The sequence below is a fragment of the Pan troglodytes genome, chromosome 11 (assembly GCF_028858775.2).
Source record: "Pan troglodytes isolate AG18354 chromosome 11, NHGRI_mPanTro3-v2.0_pri, whole genome shotgun sequence".
NCBI classification, from domain to species: Eukaryota; Metazoa; Chordata; class Mammalia; order Primates; family Hominidae; genus Pan; species Pan troglodytes.
Genome location: NC_072409.2, coordinates 40,029,453 through 40,050,314, shown reverse-complemented (window position 1 = coordinate 40,050,314; position 20,862 = coordinate 40,029,453). Strand labels below are relative to the sequence as shown.

At 45.8% G+C, this 20,862-nt stretch overlaps 1 protein-coding gene across 1 annotated transcript in view; it reads right to left on the bottom strand.

Annotated features, from left to right (window-relative positions):
- GABBR2 (gamma-aminobutyric acid type B receptor subunit 2) overlaps window positions 1-20,862 on the bottom strand; it is a 422,124-nt gene that overhangs the window by 177,109 nt on the left and 224,153 nt on the right. Inside the window, exons 5-6 of the mRNA XM_016961310.3 lie at window positions 15,075-15,140; window positions 7,289-7,489 (exon numbers count right to left, since the gene is read on the bottom strand). Coding sequence (XP_016816799.1) covers window positions 7,289-7,489; window positions 15,075-15,140 — 267 coding nt within the window. The remainder of the gene's footprint in view (window positions 1-7,288; window positions 7,490-15,074; window positions 15,141-20,862) is intronic.

Here is a 20,862-nt window from a genome sequence, read left to right as displayed (position 1 = left end):
CCTTGGTATGGTTTGCATTTGTGTTCCTGCCCAAATCCCATGTCAAATTGCAATCCCCAGTGTTGGAGGAGCAGCCTGCTGGGAGGTGACTGGATCATGGGGCAGGTTTTCCCCTTGCTGTTCTCATGCTAGTGAGTGCGTTCTCACAAGATCGGGTTGTTTAAAAGGGTGTAGCACTCCCCCTTTGCTCTCTTCCTCCTGCTTCCTTCTGCTCCAGACATGCCTGCCTCCGCTTTGCCTTCTGCCATGATTCTAAGTTTCCTGAGGCCTCCCCAGCCATGCTTCCTGTACAGCCTGTGGAACTGTGAGCCAGTTAAACCTCTTTTCTTTATAAATTACCCAGTTTCAGGTGTCTCTTTATAACAGTGTGAGAAAGGACTAATACACTCCCTAAATCTGAAGATACTAAAAAAAGCTGTGGAGTTCAAAAGTTCAAAAGCAGGCATCTGAATGGCAAAGGAAGTCAGAAGAATGGTTACATCTGGCAGTGGATATTAACTGTAACACACAAAGGCAGTTTCTGAATTGCTACAAATAGTCTTTTTCTTGACCTGGGTGGTAGTTACATGGGTGCTCTCCTTCAATAAAAATAATTAACGAAACCATAAAAAGTAATCCAAATCCTTCCATTGCTCCTCATCTCACATGACCTGGGTTATAAACTCTTCATCGATCTCACTACTCCTTCCTCCTACCCCTAAGGTTCCTACCCTGAAAAGGAAGAGAATTAAAATTTGTTGAGCATCTACTATGTGTTTGCACTTGGTAAGATACTTTCTACTGTATAACCTCATCTAATCCTTACAAATCTGTGAGAGAGATATTATTATCCCCATTTTACAGATGAGAGACAAACTGGGAAAGGTTAAATGACTTGCACAACATCACTGTATTACTCTTAGGTTCAGCTGCGTTGTAACAGAAAAAACAAAACATCAGTGACTTAAATGAGATAGTTTATTTCTTTCTCATATAAAAGATGTCTGTGGGGAGGCTGGGTAATACAGCTATGACAGCTCCCCAGGGTAATAAGGGATCCAGGGTCCTATTTTTATGCTCCACAATCCTAGAATGATGCTTCCTTGTCAAGGTCACCTTGTACCTAATGGTCCAAAATGGCTACTAGAAATCCAGCCATCACATCCACATTCCAGTCAACACAAAAGAGAATGAAAAAGAAAGGCCATATCCCCCTTTAATAGAGCCTTTCTAGAAGTCCCACATAACACTTCTACTTATATCTCATTGGCCAGACTTGCAATCCTGGCCATATCTAGCATGGAAGGCTGGGAAGTGTATAATACATTTTCCAGTGAGGTGGCAACATACCCGGTTAAAAATCAGAGTTGTGTTATGAACTCTGGTTCGCTGTGTTACAGAACTTAGAAGAGGGGAGGAGAGGTATGGATGCTGGTATAGATGACCAGCCACCTGCCAGAGTCACCCAGTTGGGAAGTGTTGGGGCCATGATTCAAGTCTAGCCAGTGGCCCCTCCATGGGCCAGTCAGCCTTTTCCTTCTGAGCCCATGCCCCTCTGACATAGGGCCTTCTCCCAGTGCCATGAGTGCCTAGGGGAGTAGCAAGGAATGGGAGCAGCAAGGAATGGGAGCTTTGTGGGGGGTAGGGGAGAGAGCAGCGCTGTGAAGCTGGGCTCTCTGGGGAGTTCTATTTTTCCACAGCACCTTTCCTTCCTCCGTGCTAAGCTCAGTGGTTCCCTAAAACTCCAGGTTCTTTGTCACGGTGCTCACAGCGCAGCGGTAATGAGATGGGTACAGATTTTCATGGGTCATTGGCTCTAAGTGGAAGGATCACTAGATTTGCTGGGTTGAATAAATAATCATGGGAGGTCACAGAAGTTTCTTGCCAGGAAACATTACAAAGTCTTCCAAAGGATGGACCTGTGCCTTTGATGGAGGGCTAGGGCTACTCCAGAGGTCTCAGGGTGCTATGAACAGCTCATCTGGGGCCTTGGCCCAGCACTGAGCCTCAGCAGGGGCACAATAACAGGAGAAGAATGTCCCTATTGGAGAGGCTGAGCCATCGCTGGAGAAATCAAGCCAGAATTATAAATGCTCACAAAGGAAATAAACCGAACAGGACTTGAAAAATGGAAGCTGACACTTGAAATCACCGATGTCAAGTCACTTTGCGGGAGTAGAACAGTGATGGGGAGCCTCAGTGGAGAGAAGGAGCCAATGTTGGGCCCAAAGCAGGAGTCCAGGGGCTGTCTTCATGAGGTCCCAGAAAATTGAGCTCCGAATGGGCTCAGAAAGCCTGAAGGTCCATGTCCCAAAGCAGGACAGTCCAATGGGAAAGGACTGAAGAACATGCTTCTGGAGGGAGCCCGTGACCTTGCTATTCCTCCTACCAGAAAACTCCTGGTGCTAATGAGTGAGCTGGGGACAGCTTGATGCTAGAGACAGGCATACAAAGGAGGGAACCTTGGAGAATGCATCCAGGAGGTGCCACTGTTCTGCCCTCTTCTGTGACTTTGTCTATTGGGAGTCAGCTGTATCCTGGGAGATCTGACAAGAGCAAGTACAAGAGGACAGGGGTTTGACAAATACAACCTGTGCAGGGCTGTGCTAGGATGAAGTGAATAAAGCACTAATTTCAGGTACAAAATTTAAAGGGGAGCCAAAACATCTCAGTAATCAAGATAAGCATATTTTAGTGTCATGTTTAAAAAATAAAAACTAATGCAAGAAACCCATGATGAACATAACATCAAAAATTTAAATACAGAATCCAACCTTGCACTTGCCTGACTTAACATCATAACCATGTCACAGAGCTTGCTGTAATAACTCCACACCATAGTTAAACAAAGTTAGAGAACTGAGCTGTGAAAGCACCCTAGAAGTTACCTAGCCCAGGGAGAGAATGTGACTTGCTGGGGTTGCAGATTAAGTGGTGTGAATGCAGGATCCACACCGGATCTCTGGAGTACCACACTCTGTGCTCCTGTGTGTCACTTAACAACAGAGGCCCACTGAGATGCCACAAAAGAGCTGATTTGGATGTGTCCCTAAGCACGTCACAGGTCTAGAGGAACAGCATGGCAGAGGGGAAGGGGCGCTGAGTTGGGATTAGGAGTCCTGGCTTCAAGTCCTGGATCTGCCTCTACCTGCTGGATGATTGTATTAGATTTGTGGGGCTGCCAACAAGTTCCCACACACTGGGTGGCTTAAAACAACAGCAGTTTATTCTCTCACAGTTCTGGAGGCCAGAAGGCTAAAATTCAGGCATTGCCAGGTGTATTGGTCCATTCTCACACTGCTATAAAGAACCACCTGAGACGGTAATTTATAAAGCAAAGAGGTTCAATTGACTCACAGTTCTGTATTGCTGAGGAGGCCTCAGGAAACTTACAATCACGGTGGAAGGGAAAGTAAGTACCTTCTTCACAAGGCAGAAGGAAAGAGAGAGAGAGTGAAGGGGGAAGTGTCACACACATTCAAACAACCAGATCTCGTGAGAACTCATTCACTATCACAAGAACAGCAAAGGGGAAATGGCCCCCATGATTCAATCATCTCCCCCCAGGTCCCTCCTCTGACACATAGGTAATCCAGGAAATCTCATCATGAGAGCCTGGGTGGAGACACAGAGCCAAACCCCATCATGAGGGTTGGCTCCTTCTGGAAGCTCTAAGAGAGATCCCTCCACTCCATGCCTCTCTCCTAAACTCTCCCTCTGCCTTTCTCTCATACAGGACACCTGTCATTGGTTTAGGGACTACCTGGGTAATCCAGGAAATCTTATCATGACAGCCTTAAGTTAATTACACCTGCAAAACCCCCCTTTTCCAAACAAGGTCACACTCCCAGGTTCCAAGGGTTACAATGTGGATATATCTTTTTAGGGGCCACTATTCAACCCACTTTCGTGATCTTGGGATGTCCCTTCCCCTCTCTGGCTCTTAGGTTTTCCATTTGTACAATAGTGAGGATGACAAGAGCCCATTCACTCACTGTGGTTTTACAAGTGTTTGCTTGTTTTCATGGACATCGATGGATCCCAAAATACAGGCATCAATCCAGCAGCCAGTGCCATGCTGACTGTGGCCCCAAGCAGCTATATAGAATGCAAATTCAAATTCAAGAAACATTTCTTGACTCTCTATAACTATGTTTGACCATAGACTTCTGAAGGCTGTTCGGAGAAGTTGGCTTGTGGTCAGACCATAAATAGGAATACTTTATTCAACTCCGGGCCCCACACCCTCTAGAAAGAATGTTCAACAAAAGCAAGTGCAACAAAGGAACAGGCTGAGCATGGGGAGGGGTTTGATAAATACAACCTGTGCAGGGCTGTACTAGGTGAATAAAGCACTACTTTCAGGTGCAAAATTTAAGGGAGAGTCAAAAAATCTTGGTAATTGTGTTAGTCCATTTTCATGCTGCTGATAAAGACATACCTGAGACTGGGCAATATACAAAAGAAAGAGGTTCATTGGACTCACAGTTCCAGGTGGCTGAGGAAGCCTCACAATCATGGCAGAAGGTGAAAGGCACATCTCACATGGTGGCAGACAAGAGAAAGGATGAGAGCCAAGCAAAATGAATTTCCCCTTATCAAACAATCAGATCTCATGAAACTTATTCTCTACCACGAGAACAGTGTGGGGGAAACTGTCCCCATGATTCAATTATCTCCCACCGGGTCCCTCCCACAACACATGGGAATTATGGGAGTACAATTCAAGACAAGATTTGGGTGGGGACGCAGAGATAAACCCTATCAGTAATCACGATAAAAATATTTTAATATTTTAAAAATAAAAATGAATGCAAGAAATCCATGATGAACAAAACATCGGAATTTTAAATAAAGATAGAATCCAACCTTGCACTGGCATGACTCACCTCACTTTCCTCACCCTAATCCCTGTCCTGTGAATCCGGTCTTTATTTAAAATTTTGACAATTTGTTCATCACGGGTTTTTTTTTTTTGGCATTATTTTAATTGCATTAACATATTTTGTTTAATCTTGATTACCGATGTATCTGGCACCCTTTTAAATTTCAGGCTTAGTCCCAGCCCTGGACCTGTGAGCTAACAATTGGAAGGACTAGCACTGTTTAGTTTGGAGAAGCAGTGACTCTGTGGTCACTGAAGGACTACGTGGGACAGATGGGTCAATAGGATCTGAGTAGCTCCAGTGGGACCTAGGGGTGGCAGAATTAAAGGAGAGAATTCCTTTGCTACTGGAAGATCTGAGAATCTGATGGGAAGCTGGACTCCATAATGTCTAAGAGCAGCTCTGGGACTCTCTGATTCCAAGAAGCGAAGAGGCTTCAAATTTCCTTGTGTAACTTTAACAATCTCGTAACTGTGGGGTAATGTAAGAAATGCTTCCTCTTGCTTCAAAGACCATGGGGACAGGGATTGGGTCTCCTGGACTTTTGGAAGCCACCTCAATGGTCCTATCCCCTTCAGGGGGTGGCCTTATGAGTGGGTTTTCCAAAACTGTGAGGTGAACAGTCCCAAGGTGTCCCATGCATGAGACAGTGATGGGCAAGAGGTCATCCTCTTCACCAATCCCGAATAAAAAAATTTAGAAAAGGGAAGTCAGTGATCTGGGGGATGTTGTTACAAATGCCAAAACATTTCCTCCCAAATACACTACAAAAAATGATCTTCCTACAATGCACTCTCGTGTACTGCTCACAGCCCTGCACACAGCCCTGCATGGCTCCCACCCTGGCTGAAAGCCACACCCTTAGAACTATATCCGAGGGAGGTCCTTCCTGTAGTGTCTCATGGCTCTCATCCTGACAGCCTCACAGATCTCCTGTGCAACCATTTAAGTCTTTGGTCTTCCTGAAGCCTCTCCATTTAGTTACTGTACCATCTGCTTTCATGGATATTTTTTTCCCTTTGGTTTTGTGTTTTCCTCAAATTTTATGATATTTTTAGATTAAAATACAGGGTATCCCTGGACCCAAGGATCTTAATAAATTGCAAAATTTGACACCTTTAAAAATAACACTTACTGAATAAATGAGTTATTTCTGCTCATTATTCAACATCTCAAAAAATGTTATATATGCATTGATTTTGGTATGAAAATATTTCTTTCAACATTTTCTAACCAGGTGCCAGTATGAGCTAAAGGGCTGTTTACAAAATATGTCCTAATGATTTGCCATTTCTTGACAAATTGATAAATCATTCATGTAGAGTTGGTTCCAATTGAGATTAATACATAAAATTATATACATATATTTTTCGTTATTATAAAGCTTTTTCTTGATATAAAATTTGGTCTGTAAGAACCCTGGGGGTTGAGTGAATAATTTAACTTCTGAACTCAGAAAAGACTTATGTGCATTGCTGTGCTGAATTTTGGCTGCTGTTCAGAATTGAGAAATGGATGTTACCACTTTTACCAGGGCTATCATCACCTGATCTTTGATAAGACTTACAATGATAGAGAATGGTGTGCTTTGGAAATACTTTTACATGTCCTATATCACTTGGTCCTCGCAATAGTCCTACGAGATAAGCAGGGCAGGAATTAGTAACACTCCTCATGGAAGCATGCAGAGGCCCTGAGGCTGACACACCCTGTCCAAGGTCCTGCTCACAGTCGTGACAGCATCAAGGTGCCAGACACCATGCTAGTGGCTTGCACCACTTGCCATCAATCCTCCTGATAACCCCCAGAAGGGGGTTATCACAGATATAGAAGCAGAGATATAGAAGATATATCTATAGAAGGGACATCCCAAGATCACAACAGTATGCTGAATAGTGGCCCCTAAAAATATATATCCACACAGATATAGAAGCAGAGGCTTGGAGAACTCAGGTTCAAGGTCACACAGGTGGTAGTGGTAAAATTGGGGTTTGACGCAGTCTGGCAGCTCTACAGCATGTGTTTCCCAAAGTCTACTTAAGGCATCTTTCCTTTCCTCCAGGAGAGCATTAACCCAACTGAGAATGACATCTTAGATAAAAGGAGCACGGGATGAACCTTTGCAGAGTCTAAAGGGCCCTGAAGTTGATGCCAGGACTCCATTCATATATGTATACATAACATGTGTACTGTGTTACGTGCTTCACAATATCCTTACCTCATTTGGGTCTCACAGTTGCCTAGAGAGGTAAGCAGTGGAGGGTTGTACATACCACATTTTACAGGTACAAGAGGCTCAGAGAGGTCAAGTGATTTGCTCAAAGTGACACGGGACAATAAATGTGCTCTTTTGGCCAATGTCATCAGACAAGATGATCAAAGGAGGTGGGCCAGAAGGTTGAAATGGGGACCAAGGCACTGACCTTTCCTGAGATGGTCTTGATCTGCTTGGAGCTCAGGGGCTCGAAATCCACACCAATGTAGCCCTCCATGGCAGCAAGCAGATTCTTCCGGAGGCAGCGGGATGAGTTGGCTTCCGTGTGCACCTGCTCCCACCAAGAAGGCTCGTACCAGCCCGGGATGATCCACTGATATTTACTACCATACATGTTCTCCTCGTATGCCTGTAAAAGATGGAGTGACTATGAGGGCACTGAGAGTCGCACAGTTCAAGGCTCTGTGCCCTGGAAGACAGGTGGGGATGAAGGCTTCCTCTTCCCAGAGGATTTAGGAAATGTTTAATTACTTGTTTGGTTTCTTCCTTGCTATTTATCAAAGGATCCAAGGTAGTTTATGGGTAACATGTATAATAAAATAATAAGTACTGAATAAAAATTAAAACATAAGGGCCCAGAAAAATATAAATTATGTTTCCTGAAGATAGAAGGAACAGAATGTAGACAGACCAAAGGTTCTAACCATATTCATCATTAGCTGTAAATTTCACCATGAACTTCCCAGCAGCCCAAGAGAAAAGGGCAACAAGGTTATTTACACAACTCTCATTATCAATAAGGAGAAAACATACCAGATCTTTGGGGAAACAAAGTATTTTCTAGTCTCTAACCCTAAAAATGTCCCATATGGAGAGGATACTGTCAAATTAGCCAGTTTAGTATCAACACAACCTCTACAACAAAGAGATTTCATAAAGCTAATTTTTGTATAGATCTTTACTAAAAGCTGAGGCCTCATAACACAACCCAGGGGGAACAATTTTTAAGGGGCCAAGACAATTTAATCTAAGTGTGTAGTTTATATAAGATGCCACTTGGCAAACCGAGAAGTCGCTCTGAATCTTTATCCAAAACACAGAGTGTATAAATTCAGATCCTAAAAAAAGTCCCTTACATTTTTATATCTTACATGGATCTTATTTGATTGTCACTCACATTCACTCTGGGAGGTGGTTTATCATCCTCATTCTAGAGAGGAGGAAACTGAAAATCAGAGGGAAAGTAACTTTTCCAAGGTCAAACAGTCAGGGAGAAAAGTCAGACCTGGATCTAGTTCTGCTGACTTTAAGGGTACAAAGCTACACTGCTTGCTTTCCATTTAAAGAAAAGTCATCAGAAGGTTCTAATGCACCCCTACTTGACTCTAATTCTTATTGTCATTATTTTATATCAGGAAAATCATGGTTTTTGATAGCTTTGATTCAAGCAGAAAAGTCCCAGTTTGTAGGACTGTCAGGTTCCATCAAAATTGGGTTCAGAATAAAGTTTCTAAGTGGTGGTCATGTACCCGTAAGTAAACAAAATACCCAGAAGTGACTACAGAGAGCAGGGGTGGATGGAAATTTCCTCTGTGCATTGATGGACTGCCCGCATTCTAAACTGAAACCTTAAACAAACCTTCCGTTCAACCCTGGGGAGTCACCCACATTAGGAGATGTTGGGGAACCATTCATGTCGCACCCCTTGGCCTACAGCAGGGTTAATGTGAGAGGACAGGAGGGTGTAGGGAGAGAAGCCTGAGATTGCTCTGGACCCTGGGAAGGTTCTTGCTGCCTTCCACTTAGGCTCCAGGAGGCTAAAGTGAGGGTCTGTCCACAGAAGGGAGGCCAGAGCTCCCAACAACTCCTATATGTTAGAGAAAAGTTACCATCAAGTCTAACAGTCAGAGGGGCACTCTCCTCATCCCAAGTCCAAAGGCTACTCCTCTAAAACACCCTTAATACCTGAGAAAGCCCAGGCTGCAGTATGGAGCAGCTCACTGGGGTATATGTGAGTTGAAAGATTTGTTCCTTGACTTAAGCTCAGATCTCCTCTCTGTGGTCTCCACCCATTGGTTCAGCAAAGTATCTGAAGATTAAATAGACATTGCTTAACAAAAGACCCCTTCAACTACCTCAAGGCAGTGATCACACTGTCTCTTCACTAGACTCCTTCGATGATACAGGACCTTCACTTCCCTCATTTTAGACACTGTACTTCTCATAATGCAACCTCAGATCACAGTCATTTTTGCAGCAACTACATTACAATGTTGCCCCAAACAAAACTGTCATGGAAAATACAGAAAACTCTCGTATTTTAATTACCTAACAAAATCCCAGCTGAAGAAAAGCAGGCAGTCTCCGGGGCTTCTCTCTAATGAATGAAATTTAGTCCACAGAAACTTTAAAAAAAAAAAAAAGAAAAAAGAAAAGGAAAGAAAAGAAATGCCAGATCCTGGCTGGGGACTAGACTTTTGAATAAAAGGGTCACCCTAGTAATCCCAGGTCATTTAATCAATGGCAGAGCCTGTGAGACTTCACAACTCTCATCTTTTACTGACAGAGATCTCATGTGTATTGAGGTCCCATTATGTGTGTTGCTATTTTCATGTATCATTTTATTCTCACAACTACCCTATGAGGTATGCACTATTATCTAAATTTTATAGATGAAATTTTCTCAACACATATAGCTGGTAAGTCAAAGGGACAAGACTCAAAGTCCATTCTTGAAGTTCCCCTCTTAGCAAAACAAAACAAAAAGATTTTTGGAAGTTTTCTCAATCTTATAAGGTTGTGGCAAGGAGACAGCTCCACTTATGAGGAAGTAAGAATCAGTAGATACAGAGAGGCTGGGCGCGTTGGCTCATGCCTATAGCACTTTGGGAGGTCGAGGTGGGCGGATCACTTGAGGTCAGGAGTTCAAGACCAGCCTGGCCAACATGGTGAAACCTTGTCTGTACTAAAAAATACAAAAATTAGCTGGGCACGGTGGCACATGCCTGTAATCCCAGCTACTCAGGAGGCTGAGGCAGGAGAATTGCTTGAACCTGGGAGGCAGAAGTTGCAGTGAGCTGAGATCACACCACCGTACTCCAGCCTGAGTGACAGAGTGAGACTCTGTCTCAAAAAACAAACAAACAAAAAAACGCAGAGTGAAGATATGAAAAGGCCTTCTGATCAGACACAAAGGCAGATTTTCTTCACACATGTGATAATTAAGACCATGTGGTAATTAATTAAGAGGCAGCACTGAGCAGGAAGTTCAGAGCAGAAAATCAGATCAGCTCTGACAGTTCTTCAACCAGCTACTGTCCTGTTGTAGCTGTTTCTTGTAAGTGAGTTTTCCAGAAAACAGAAGCTTATTCCATTTGAATGATAATACATTTTATTTAGAACATTAGTCAATTTTGATGAAGACAAAACTTTTTCTAACCTAGCTTCTGACCTTTTGGGGAAAAAAATAATACAGTCAAATAGCAGATTTTCTGCCACATGCCTGCCAGGTAACTCATGCACACAACTCCTGGAGCCCCACTTTTCCCATGGACAGACAGAGGAAAGCAAAGCCTGCCTCACTGTACTGGTTTAAGAATTAAATGAGATAATTTGTGTATCATGCATGGCAAACACTATGTTCAGAAACATTTTAGCTGCCCCTTCTCATTCTCTTCTCCTCTTGGTAACCCATAGTTTCATTCTGAACATAAGTCACTGTTCTGGGCTATGTTCTTGGGCTTAGAGAAGACTGCCCCAAACACCAGATGGCCCCAGACAGTTGTACTTAGACTTTGGATCCACTTTTCATGGCTTTTTGTCTCCTTTCTAGCTGTCAGTTCTACACTGTCATTTTTCACTATCATCAAGTTCCTCTCCCTCACTCTGAATTTGCTGCTTTTAAACTGCTATAGGCTTGGAAAGTAGGGCGCCTAGATTGCTAAGCATATTTGTAGAGCAAAAGCAAGCAGGCTTTGAGTGAGGCTCTCCTGCAAGGGAGGTAGACTGGGCTTGGATAGATCATCCATTGTCTAATGCAACTGTGGAAATGCCTCCAGGACTCCATTGCAGTATTCCTATGGTCAGAAGGGCTGAGGTCATTGGACACATGAGTTTTAACTAGGCACTGGTATGCTTCTCTGTCTCCTCTGCCAGTTGGGGAGTTTTGGGAGGGTGGGGCCATGCCAGTTCTCTCCTGGAGCCCCAGGGCTTTCTACAGTGCCTGGTATACAGGGGCTACTCAATCAATGGTTGTGGACCGACCGAATGAATGCATTTCTAATTTACTTGGTCACCTTGATTTTTGTTTTCTTTTTTCTTGAGACAGGGTCTGTCTCTGTCACTCAGGCTGGAATGCTGCGGCATGACCATGGCTCACTGCAGCCTCGAACTTCTGGGCTCCAGCAATCCTCCCACCTCAGCCTCCTGAGTAGCTGAGAATACAGGCAGATGACACCATGCTAGCTAATTTTTAAATTTTTTGTAGAGATGAGGTCTTGCCATGCTGCCCAGGCTGGTCTAACTGTTGGGCTTAGGCTATCTTCCAGCCTTGGCCTCCCAAAGTGTTGGGATCACAGGCATGAGCCACCACACCTCCATTTTCTCTGCATCTGGTAGAAATGTGGTCTTAGGACCTATGACTGACAAACGGGTACTATTGCATGAGAGTGGGCCATCCTGAGTTCACACGGTTCAGCCCCATGAACCCCTTTGGTTCTTACTAGCTGTATACATGTAGCCATGACACAATTTTAAAAAAAATCTAATTTCATCATTTAATTAAGTTTCCTTTTGCCTCCTCCACTCCCCATGCAAGACAGACGTTTCCTTTTTATATTAAGGTTTACAACAATAATAGTAATAAACCCTCGCATCAGTAAGGCAGTTAACAGTTAGGATGAAGCTTTCCCTTTGGTGGCCTCATTTAAGCCTCTCGACAACCCCATGAAGCAGACAGGGTACAGATCATTGCTTCCATTTCAGAGATGAGGCAGCTGGGGACCAGAGATGTAAAGTGACCTGATTGAGGTCACACAGCTGGCAGAGCTAAAACCAGAACCCACATTAGAGTGCTTGAGAATTTAGAACAGACCACTGAGGACAGAGGAGAAGACAAAAGCAACATGCCATGCTCATACTGTGCTGATGCCAAAATGAACATTTGCCACAGGGCTATAAATAGGCCTTGCATTTGCTGGAGTCTGCGATCCCATTGGGTGGCAGTTCCAATCTCAAGAACACAGCAACACGCTGTAAAGTTTCCAGGGCAGCATTTGGATGGCAGAGACATGGTTGTTTCCATGTGGTCTCTGCTCTGACTCCAATAGAGACAGGAAGGCTCTCTTGGGGGCCTCTGCTCTGAGCGTCTCCTCCCTCTGTCACTTATCAGTCTTGATCCAGTGTGAAAACATTGAACAGTCTCCTTAGGACCTTCTGGACCTTCCAGAAGAACTCCTTCCCAACCAGACAAGACCATAAGTCCTTGAGGGCAGATTCCATCTGGGGACCCAACACATGGACACTATACCCAGCCCAAAGCCTCTGAGGAACTCCTCGGAATGGGGCAGCAAGTGAAGACTCTAAGAGAAACCTCACCTCAAAATGCCAAAACTAACAAGAGTGAAGAGGAAAATGGGATGAGAAGGTGGGATGATGTCCCCGTACCATGTGGAAGGCAGACAAGCCAGGGGGCTTTGGGTCGAAAGGTAGACAGCCATGCCATCTGTTCAGAAGCAGAAACCACAGCTGGGAAAGCCACTTGGAAACTCACCCCAGTGCGTGGCAGAGTGAGATCACAGTCACACCTGGGCTTTGATTTGGCTTAAATCAGAACATAAGGCCCATCTATGTTTCTTGCAAACTGGAGGTGGCCAGGGTCTGGTGTGGCATCTTCATGGATCATTTTTATTAATTTGTTTTTTCTGAAGTTATTTGTTTTCCTCATTCGATCAACACCAATCACCCACCATGTACCAGCTCCTTGCAAGGCCCTGGGGATACTGGAGAGGGGATATCGAGTTTCTTTTGTAAAAGAAAGCACGCTCTCAAATTTGGACCATTATTTTCCTTTTTAAAGTGGGTTATTTCTGGACCCTACATAGTAAGCAGCAAGGTTTTATGAGTTTTGGAGTAAAATTTTTATATCTATTCACTCTATATTTTCTATTTTTCTCATGGTCCTCCTTCGATTTCAATGTGGAAAGACCTCTTGCTACTCTCCACTGATAAATAGAATGCTTAACACAATTTTGTGGAATCTACCCATAAAACTTGCCAGTAAATGGTGGCCCATTCCATCTTTGGACACCTGAGACCCTATATAAACAACCAAAAAAAGATGGCTGGTATCTGCTGAGGGTTCACTGTACATGAGGTACTATGCAGAGGGTTTTTGCTCAACAATCTTATCAGACAGGTGTTATAATCCCCATTTTACAGATGAGAAACTGGGGCTCAGAGAGTGTAAACAACATACCCAACTTCAACAATAAGTAGCAGAACAGGGACTCAAGCCCAAGCTGATTGGCTCCTGAGTGCCAAGCTCTATCCAAGATCCCCTGAAATGTCAGCCTCACAGCCTCTCCCTTCTCCCGGCTAAATCAGAAGATGATCGGACAGTTCTTGTTTTGCTCCTGAGCCTTCAGGTTCAAATAACCACACGTGACCACGGCTTGCAGCCACTACCCTATCCTCGCTGCTTGTCTCTTTTCAATTCCTACATCTGTCCAAAACAGGCCACCAGGAGCTGGGCAGGTCTCCCTAGGTGGGGTCTCTCCAGCAAAGAGCAGAGGGACTACCCTGCCCTGGGTGTAGACATGCAATTTGAGGTCACCTCGGCTCTCTGGCACTGTGCTCATGCTGATGACCTTAGTTGCCAGACCCGGTAGTAAACTGGGGGTCATCTGGAACATCCAAAGTCCCTTCTCTTCTCAACACACAGTACTCCTCAGCTATCCTTCTACCACTTGGACTTAGGCAGCTTCATTTGTTCTAATATAATATGTTAGGACTCTGCTTGGATTTAATCAAACATTCCAACCTGTTAAAGTTCTTTGCACTCAAACTCTGTCATCCAATGTATTTCATGATTTCTAGAATTCCTATTTATAACCTCATCCACATTACTGACAAAAAGATCAAAGAGGACAGAGATCTGCGGCCCATCACCAGACACTACGCCTAGAATGACCTCAGTCTAAAAGGTGAAGCTTATTGGGCAGACAGTGACTCACCTGCCTGGGCTTTCATTTTGTTGACTTTTCTCCTGACATGATGGGGAGGATTGGGAGCTGGGACATCAAAATGGAAACTGACTTAGTTCCTGTGTTCTGTCCCCTACATCTAACTTAAGCTAGAAGTCATATGGAGAAAACCTTTTTTTTAAGAGACTAGATTGGGGATCAGGTTAATGGGGATGGAGCCTTGGCTCTGCCATGAATTGGCTGAGGGCCCTTGGACAAGTCCCTTTACTCTATGGAGCTCTATTTCCTCATCTGTAAAATGGGAAAATCATAGTTGCTTCACATGGTTATTGAAAAGATTAAATGAGATAAGGCATAAAAAGGTCACCTTTGTCATCTGTCACTAGACAGCTGTAAAGGATTCAGGAGTAGAAAATCAATAGTTGATAATTTGTCCCTAACCTAAGACTCTGAGCCCTACCTACAGGGCAGGGAGGGGGTCTGAGTCACTTCAGCCTCACCCTGATTTCTGGTATCTCCCTGGCTAAGTTGAGCAGACTTAGAATTAGCCAACAAGGCTTAGACGATGGGTTAGACTGAGGTCCCTGGTTCCTCGATGATGGTATTGTTCTGAGCCCTGGGGTTTTAGCTCCTTGGAAAGAGGAAAGAACAGTGAACGCAACTCTTCTGCTTCCAGGAACCCAGGCTCCAGTCCTATGATCCCACTCACAGACTGAGCAGGGAGAGAATGAGGATGGGAAAAAGCTTCGCGAACCTCCCCAAAGACACGAATGATACAACTGTTTTACTTACACAACAGAACACTTTTGCTGCCATATTCTGGTCAAACTGGCCAAGGATGATCCGCACATCATTCCCCTGTGGATGGAAGGACACATCATGAAGGTGAGTAGATGTTCAGCACCCCATAAAGGGTTCAAGGCTGTGGCAGACAACATTCCTGCACCTCTGGCTCTTAGCCCAGAGCTCTGCCTGGGAAGGTGGGCAGGGCAGAACCTCACCCCCAACCCCAGCCCAGCCTGGATTTTCTAGCCCTCTCCAGGGCTGGCTTTCCTGTGGCTCCTGCAGTCAGTCCACCCTGGTCTCATGGGCAAGCCCTAGGGCAAGTCTGTACAGGCTGGAGGCTAAAGCTGACTGCTCTCAGGGGCCTTGCAACCTCCCCTGTTCTCCTCCCACCAGGGCAGGCAAATCCTGCAGTCCATGGAAGCATCATCTAACTTTCTTCCACACTTTACATATAGGAAAACTGAGGCCAGATGAGGAGAAAGGAGCTTCTAAGGCCTCTGGGGAGTTTGTGGCAGAGACAAGACCCCAGCCAACCACACTCTGCTGCCCTGCACAGTGTTCTAGCCCTTTCTACCTTCCTGATAGTTAATCCCTCAAGAAATTCCTGGAGCCTACAGAGCTTCCCAATTAAGAGGTTTCAGACTCGCTTTGAGCTTTGCTCGCATCTCAGCTCTACCAACAAACCATGGGTGGCCTCTGGTCGCTCCTTTCCCATCTCAGCCCCAGTTTCCTCATCTGCAAAATGAGGATAATGGTAGTACGTTCCTTACCGGATTTCTGGGAAGACTAAGTGAAATAGTCCTTGTAAAGTGCTTAACACAGTGCCTAGCACATAGTGAGTGTCCACCTTTATTTCTAAGGAAAATCTATTTTTGAAAGCTCTATACATGGGATTACATTCATTATCTCAGTGTGGTTAATAGGAATGTGTACAGTGACCCCTGTGACTCATTCATTCATTCAACAGACAATTACTGAGCATCAGCCAGAGGCTCTCATGGGTCAGGTAAATGGGGTCTTTGTTGCTTTCTGGGGCATTGGGATCCAGCTGGGTCCTGTCCCATGGAGAAGAACAGGCTGAAACAGAACGGGTGGGGCGGCCACCAGGAGACCAGCCAGGCCCTGGCCCAAACACCTGCTCCCCATCCCAGCCGCTTCCTGCCCTCCACAGTGAGGCCCAGCCTTGCAGGTGGTGCCACCTTCCTGCTGTTCATCCATCCCCTCCAGCAGGCCTCATGGCCCTTTGATGCATAAAGTAGAAAAATATGCTTTTAAAGATCAGTTTTTAGCATCTTTCAAAATTGGAAAGTGCTGACTGAGAGGCCATTTTACTCATCATGTACTTTAGCAAAATAAAGAAGGCCTGGATTCTAAAATCATCTTTCGTTTGCAAGCAAGAATGGAAAGAAGAGGGGAAAAAAAACACTGGCTCTGAAAGGACTTTAAAAGATCGTTAACAGAGCAGTGGAAGGAAGGCAAGCCTTTGTCATCACCACGTCTGCAATGCTATAAAAAGTTCTAAGCTGCTTCCGTTCTGTGGACTTGCTTCCAGGCATGCTCCAAGATCTTTCTGCTTGTTTGTTAAAAATTTTTAGCATTTTTTGCTGCTGACAGTACCCATGCATCCATCCATCCTTTCATCCAGCAAGTATCTATTGATCATCTACTTTGTGCCAAACCCTGTGTTGCTAAACATGGTATGGTAAAAACAGCTTATTAGATTTTGAAGTCAGAGACCTGGGTTCAAATCACAGCTCCACCTCTGATTAGCTGAAAACTTTGCTTCTTAATCTCCTGGAGCCTCAATTCCTTCATCTCTGAGAAAGGGATAATCCTATCTACCTTGCCCAGTGGTTGTCAATTCATCATAATGAAACTCACCCGGTGGCTTCCATGCTGCTCTCTGCTGGCTCCCCTCGTGCCTGCCTGGCCACTCCTGCTCATACTCCTCATCATCAGCTCCTGACCTTTCTGCCCATCCCTAAATGCTGGTGTTCTGTCCTTAGCTCTTTGCTCCCATCACTCTCCCTGGGCCACCTAGTTCATGACCCCAGCCACAACTGTTCTCTGTGTGCTGTGGACTCCAAATCTCTCCCCCCAGCCTCAGATTTTCTCCAGTTTCCCACTAGACTCTTCCAGTTGGATTCTCTCAGGCACCTCCAGCGCAACATGTCCCAAGCTGAATCCACCAGCTTTCCCAAGAGGCCCTTTCCTCCTCCTGTGTTTTCCATTTCTGACAATGTCAGGAACTTGGGAGTCATCTTAGACTCACTCCTCTTCTTCAACCCTCATCCTAGCCACAACCGGAATCTGTTGGTTCTGTCTGCTCACAACTAGCTCCTTAATCAGCCCCAACCCTCCAGCCCCACTGCCCTGAGTTTGGTTACCATCATTCCTTACTCAGTGAACAGCAACAGCCTCCCTGCATCCTTGCCATGAATCCTGCCCCATCCACCCATCGCCACAGAGCAGAGGAAGGGTTCATTCCTAGATTCAAGTCTGATTGTGTGAAATCTGTCCATGGCTTCCTGAGGTTTGCAGATCAAACACTGAGCTCCTTAGCACATTCAAGATGTGCTAAAGATAGAGATGGTAAAGATCCTATGCAGTCTTTACCAACTGACTTGTGCTCAATTCTCTATCACATTTCTCATACCCTGCCTTGGCAGTGAGTCCTAAAACAGGACTGCATTCATTCATTCATTCATTCATTTATTCATATTCCCACTTCGCCCCCCACCCATTCTGCAAGTCTATCCCTCCAGAGTGTCCTTCCCTCTCCTCCCACTTACTTTGCCCGCACAGCTGCTACTCACCCTTCCTACCTTAGCCCAGGCTCCTCTGTTCTGAGAAACCATCTCTCTGCCCCAACAGGCTTGGTGGCCACTTCTTCCTCTGTGAGCCTGGATCACCCTGTGCTTGCCTCCAATGTGGCTCAAGTCCACTTACTTGTCTGTCTTCCCCACTGAAGTAAGCGTAACTTGACTTATCTCTAAGTCCCCAGCTCCCAGAACAGGGCACTACCCATATGTCAACAAATATGTGTTGAATGCACGATGAAGTGAATTAATCCAGTGTGCAGCATCACGCACAATGCCTGGCCTACGCTGCTTATTTGGTCACTAGTAGCCATTATCATCACTGCACTAATATCTGACCAGCCCCATGGTCTAGACCCTGGGCTCACCATGTCCACTTCTTGAGTAGATCGAGGGACCCACATCTTCATAGCTGACCTCCTGACCACCTGCTGACAGTTAAATAACCAGCTCTGCCACTTGTGGACCATTTGGTGTCTTTGTTGCTATGACAACCGAGTTGCAAGGACCACTTTGTTCAGTGCTCCCAGGCTGTTAGATTTGGATGGGGCCCGTGGGATCCTCCATCTAGCTAATCTCTTCCCAGAGAGGTACAAGCTCTCCCAGGGCTCCACAGAACCAAAATGAAAGCCAGAGCTCTCACTTTGGTTCTCCTTGACCATTAGAGGGCCCTGGAGAAAGATCCTATGCAGAGCCAGGTCATGCCTGCTGCAGGAAGCTGTGAACACACACTCTGCTTCTAGACGGTGAGAAAGAGGGGGCAAGACGCTGCCAAGTCTGGAAGGAAGGAGGAGCAGCCCGGAATCCAGGGTTGGGGAGAGGCCAAACGGGGGATGAGGCTGGATAGGGATCTTGGGGGGCACCATAGAGCAGTATAAAGAGTTTGAGGTGCTTCTCAAACTAGGGTATGTGCATTCTAGAGCACGAGGAGATGTCCCGAGTGTAGGAAGTGCAGTTATACTGGGTTCTCCTTTCTAAAGTAGCAACTTACTGGAAGATTCAGGGGTTAGGGGAAAGGTTTTGGATTTGGGGAATCTTAATAGTTTTTCCACACATGTGCATGCTCTCATGAAAGTTCCAAAACCATGCTTTTCAATGTTGCATAGCTTGTATCTTTTCCTGAAAGTCCAGAGAGTAGAAAGAAGAAATTTGGGAATAGCAGTAGCCCCTGCTTTCAGACAAGCCCCCTGCCTCCCTGCCAGGGTATGGGCCCATTCTCTTATGCTGAAAGGGCTTGGGGCAGTTTAGGCAATAGTAGGGGGTAGGGAGGGGCAGCCATAACCATCCCTGAGGATGACAGTGACAGATCAGGGCTGTGATATCACAAAGGACTGGAAACGTGGCAGAGGGCAGGGTCTGGAAAATCCTGTGCCCTTCCAGGGACTTGGCTCTGCAGGGAGCTTCCTGGAGTGAAAGCAGATGACCTGAGTTGGGGCAAATGAGATGGCCAGGTCTAGGGCTGGAGACCATACATGGAGACCTATGTTCACACCCTCAAGAGGCTACTATCACAAGAAAGGGGCAAAAGTGGAAGGAAACAGCGGTGGGAATGGGGTAGGAAAATGGGGAGGGGTATTCAGCCCAAACCCCCAACAGTGACAGGATGAGTGAGGGAGAGGCCCACTAAACTCCCTCTGGAGAGGAGTCTAATGTTGCCAAACCCTGGGTAGGTTTTCTTTCCTTTTTCTTGACCCTGTCTCATCCCTCATCTAGAACCACTTTGTCTCTGGGATGCTTAAAGAGAGCTAAACACACACACACACACACACACACACACACACACAGGCACGCACACACACTCACGCACGCACATGACACTTAGCAAGGATAACCCAATTCACAGAACTAGCATGTACCCCCAGTTTGCAAGCAATCCTAACACCATAAAAATAACAACTCTCAAGCCCTTTCTGAGCTGTTGTGCTAAACAGTCCGTCAGCCCCACCCTGGGAGGTGGGCGCTGTTATTATGCTCACTTTGGAAAGATTCATGAGCAAAGCAAGGTCCAAAGAATTAAGCAAACTTCCCAGGTGCAGTCCCCTCCTTGGGGCTGGTACACCCGGCCGGCTGCAGTGAGGGTGGGCTGCTGACAGCTCACTCCCTTCTCTGGAGAACTGCCCTCAGCTAAGGGGAGCTTCCTGGCCATGGGAGCCACTCCATGCCCCACACCCCACAGAGAGCAACCAACAACTGATTCACATTGGTGGAAAACTCCGGCCCCCTTGCTGAAAGTTAGGATCAGCTCTGTGGTGCTGTCTGTGCTCTGGAGACCCCTGTGGGGCCAGGCTAAACTGGTATCCATCCAAGACAGAGCTCCTCCTGCCTCATCCTGCTTCCCTCCCCTTCTCCTGAGTACTTCCACAATAAATTACTTTCCCAAGCATCTCAGGCTCTGTTTGTAGGGACTTCAACCTAAGATGCCAGGTCACACAAATAGGAGGTGGTGGCACCGGCCTTGCCCCAGGTGGGTGTGGTCCCAGAGCCTGAGTGCTTGACTCCTCGCTCCTATCTACTGTCTCCCAGTTGAGGAGGCAAACCCCACTGGGTCTGAGCTGCTGGAGCTCAGCCCTCAATCTGCAGCAACAGCTAATAGAGAAAAGTCATGCAGTTGTTGAAGTGAAAGGATATAAATGGCAAATGCAATCCTGAGCCACTAAAATTGCTGGTGCACATTTAAAAGTGCAGGACAGCAGAGGTGAGGAAGATTAGGGACCAGGCCCTCCAGCCAGCCTTCCTTGCCTGTGGAGCATGGAATCTTGCAAGGAAGGTCAAGCTCGACCCTGAGCCTGACCCTGACCTCTGGGTTGTCTGGAATCTCCTGCCACCCATGCATCTGTCTAGGTCCACTCAATGGCATCCTGGTTTCTCAGAGCCTAGCCTCGCAGACTACCTACTGTGCTGGGCTGCTGAAAATTCAAATGTCACAATGCTATATAAAGAGAGGAGATGCTATAAACCCCTAAGGCAGCTGAGCT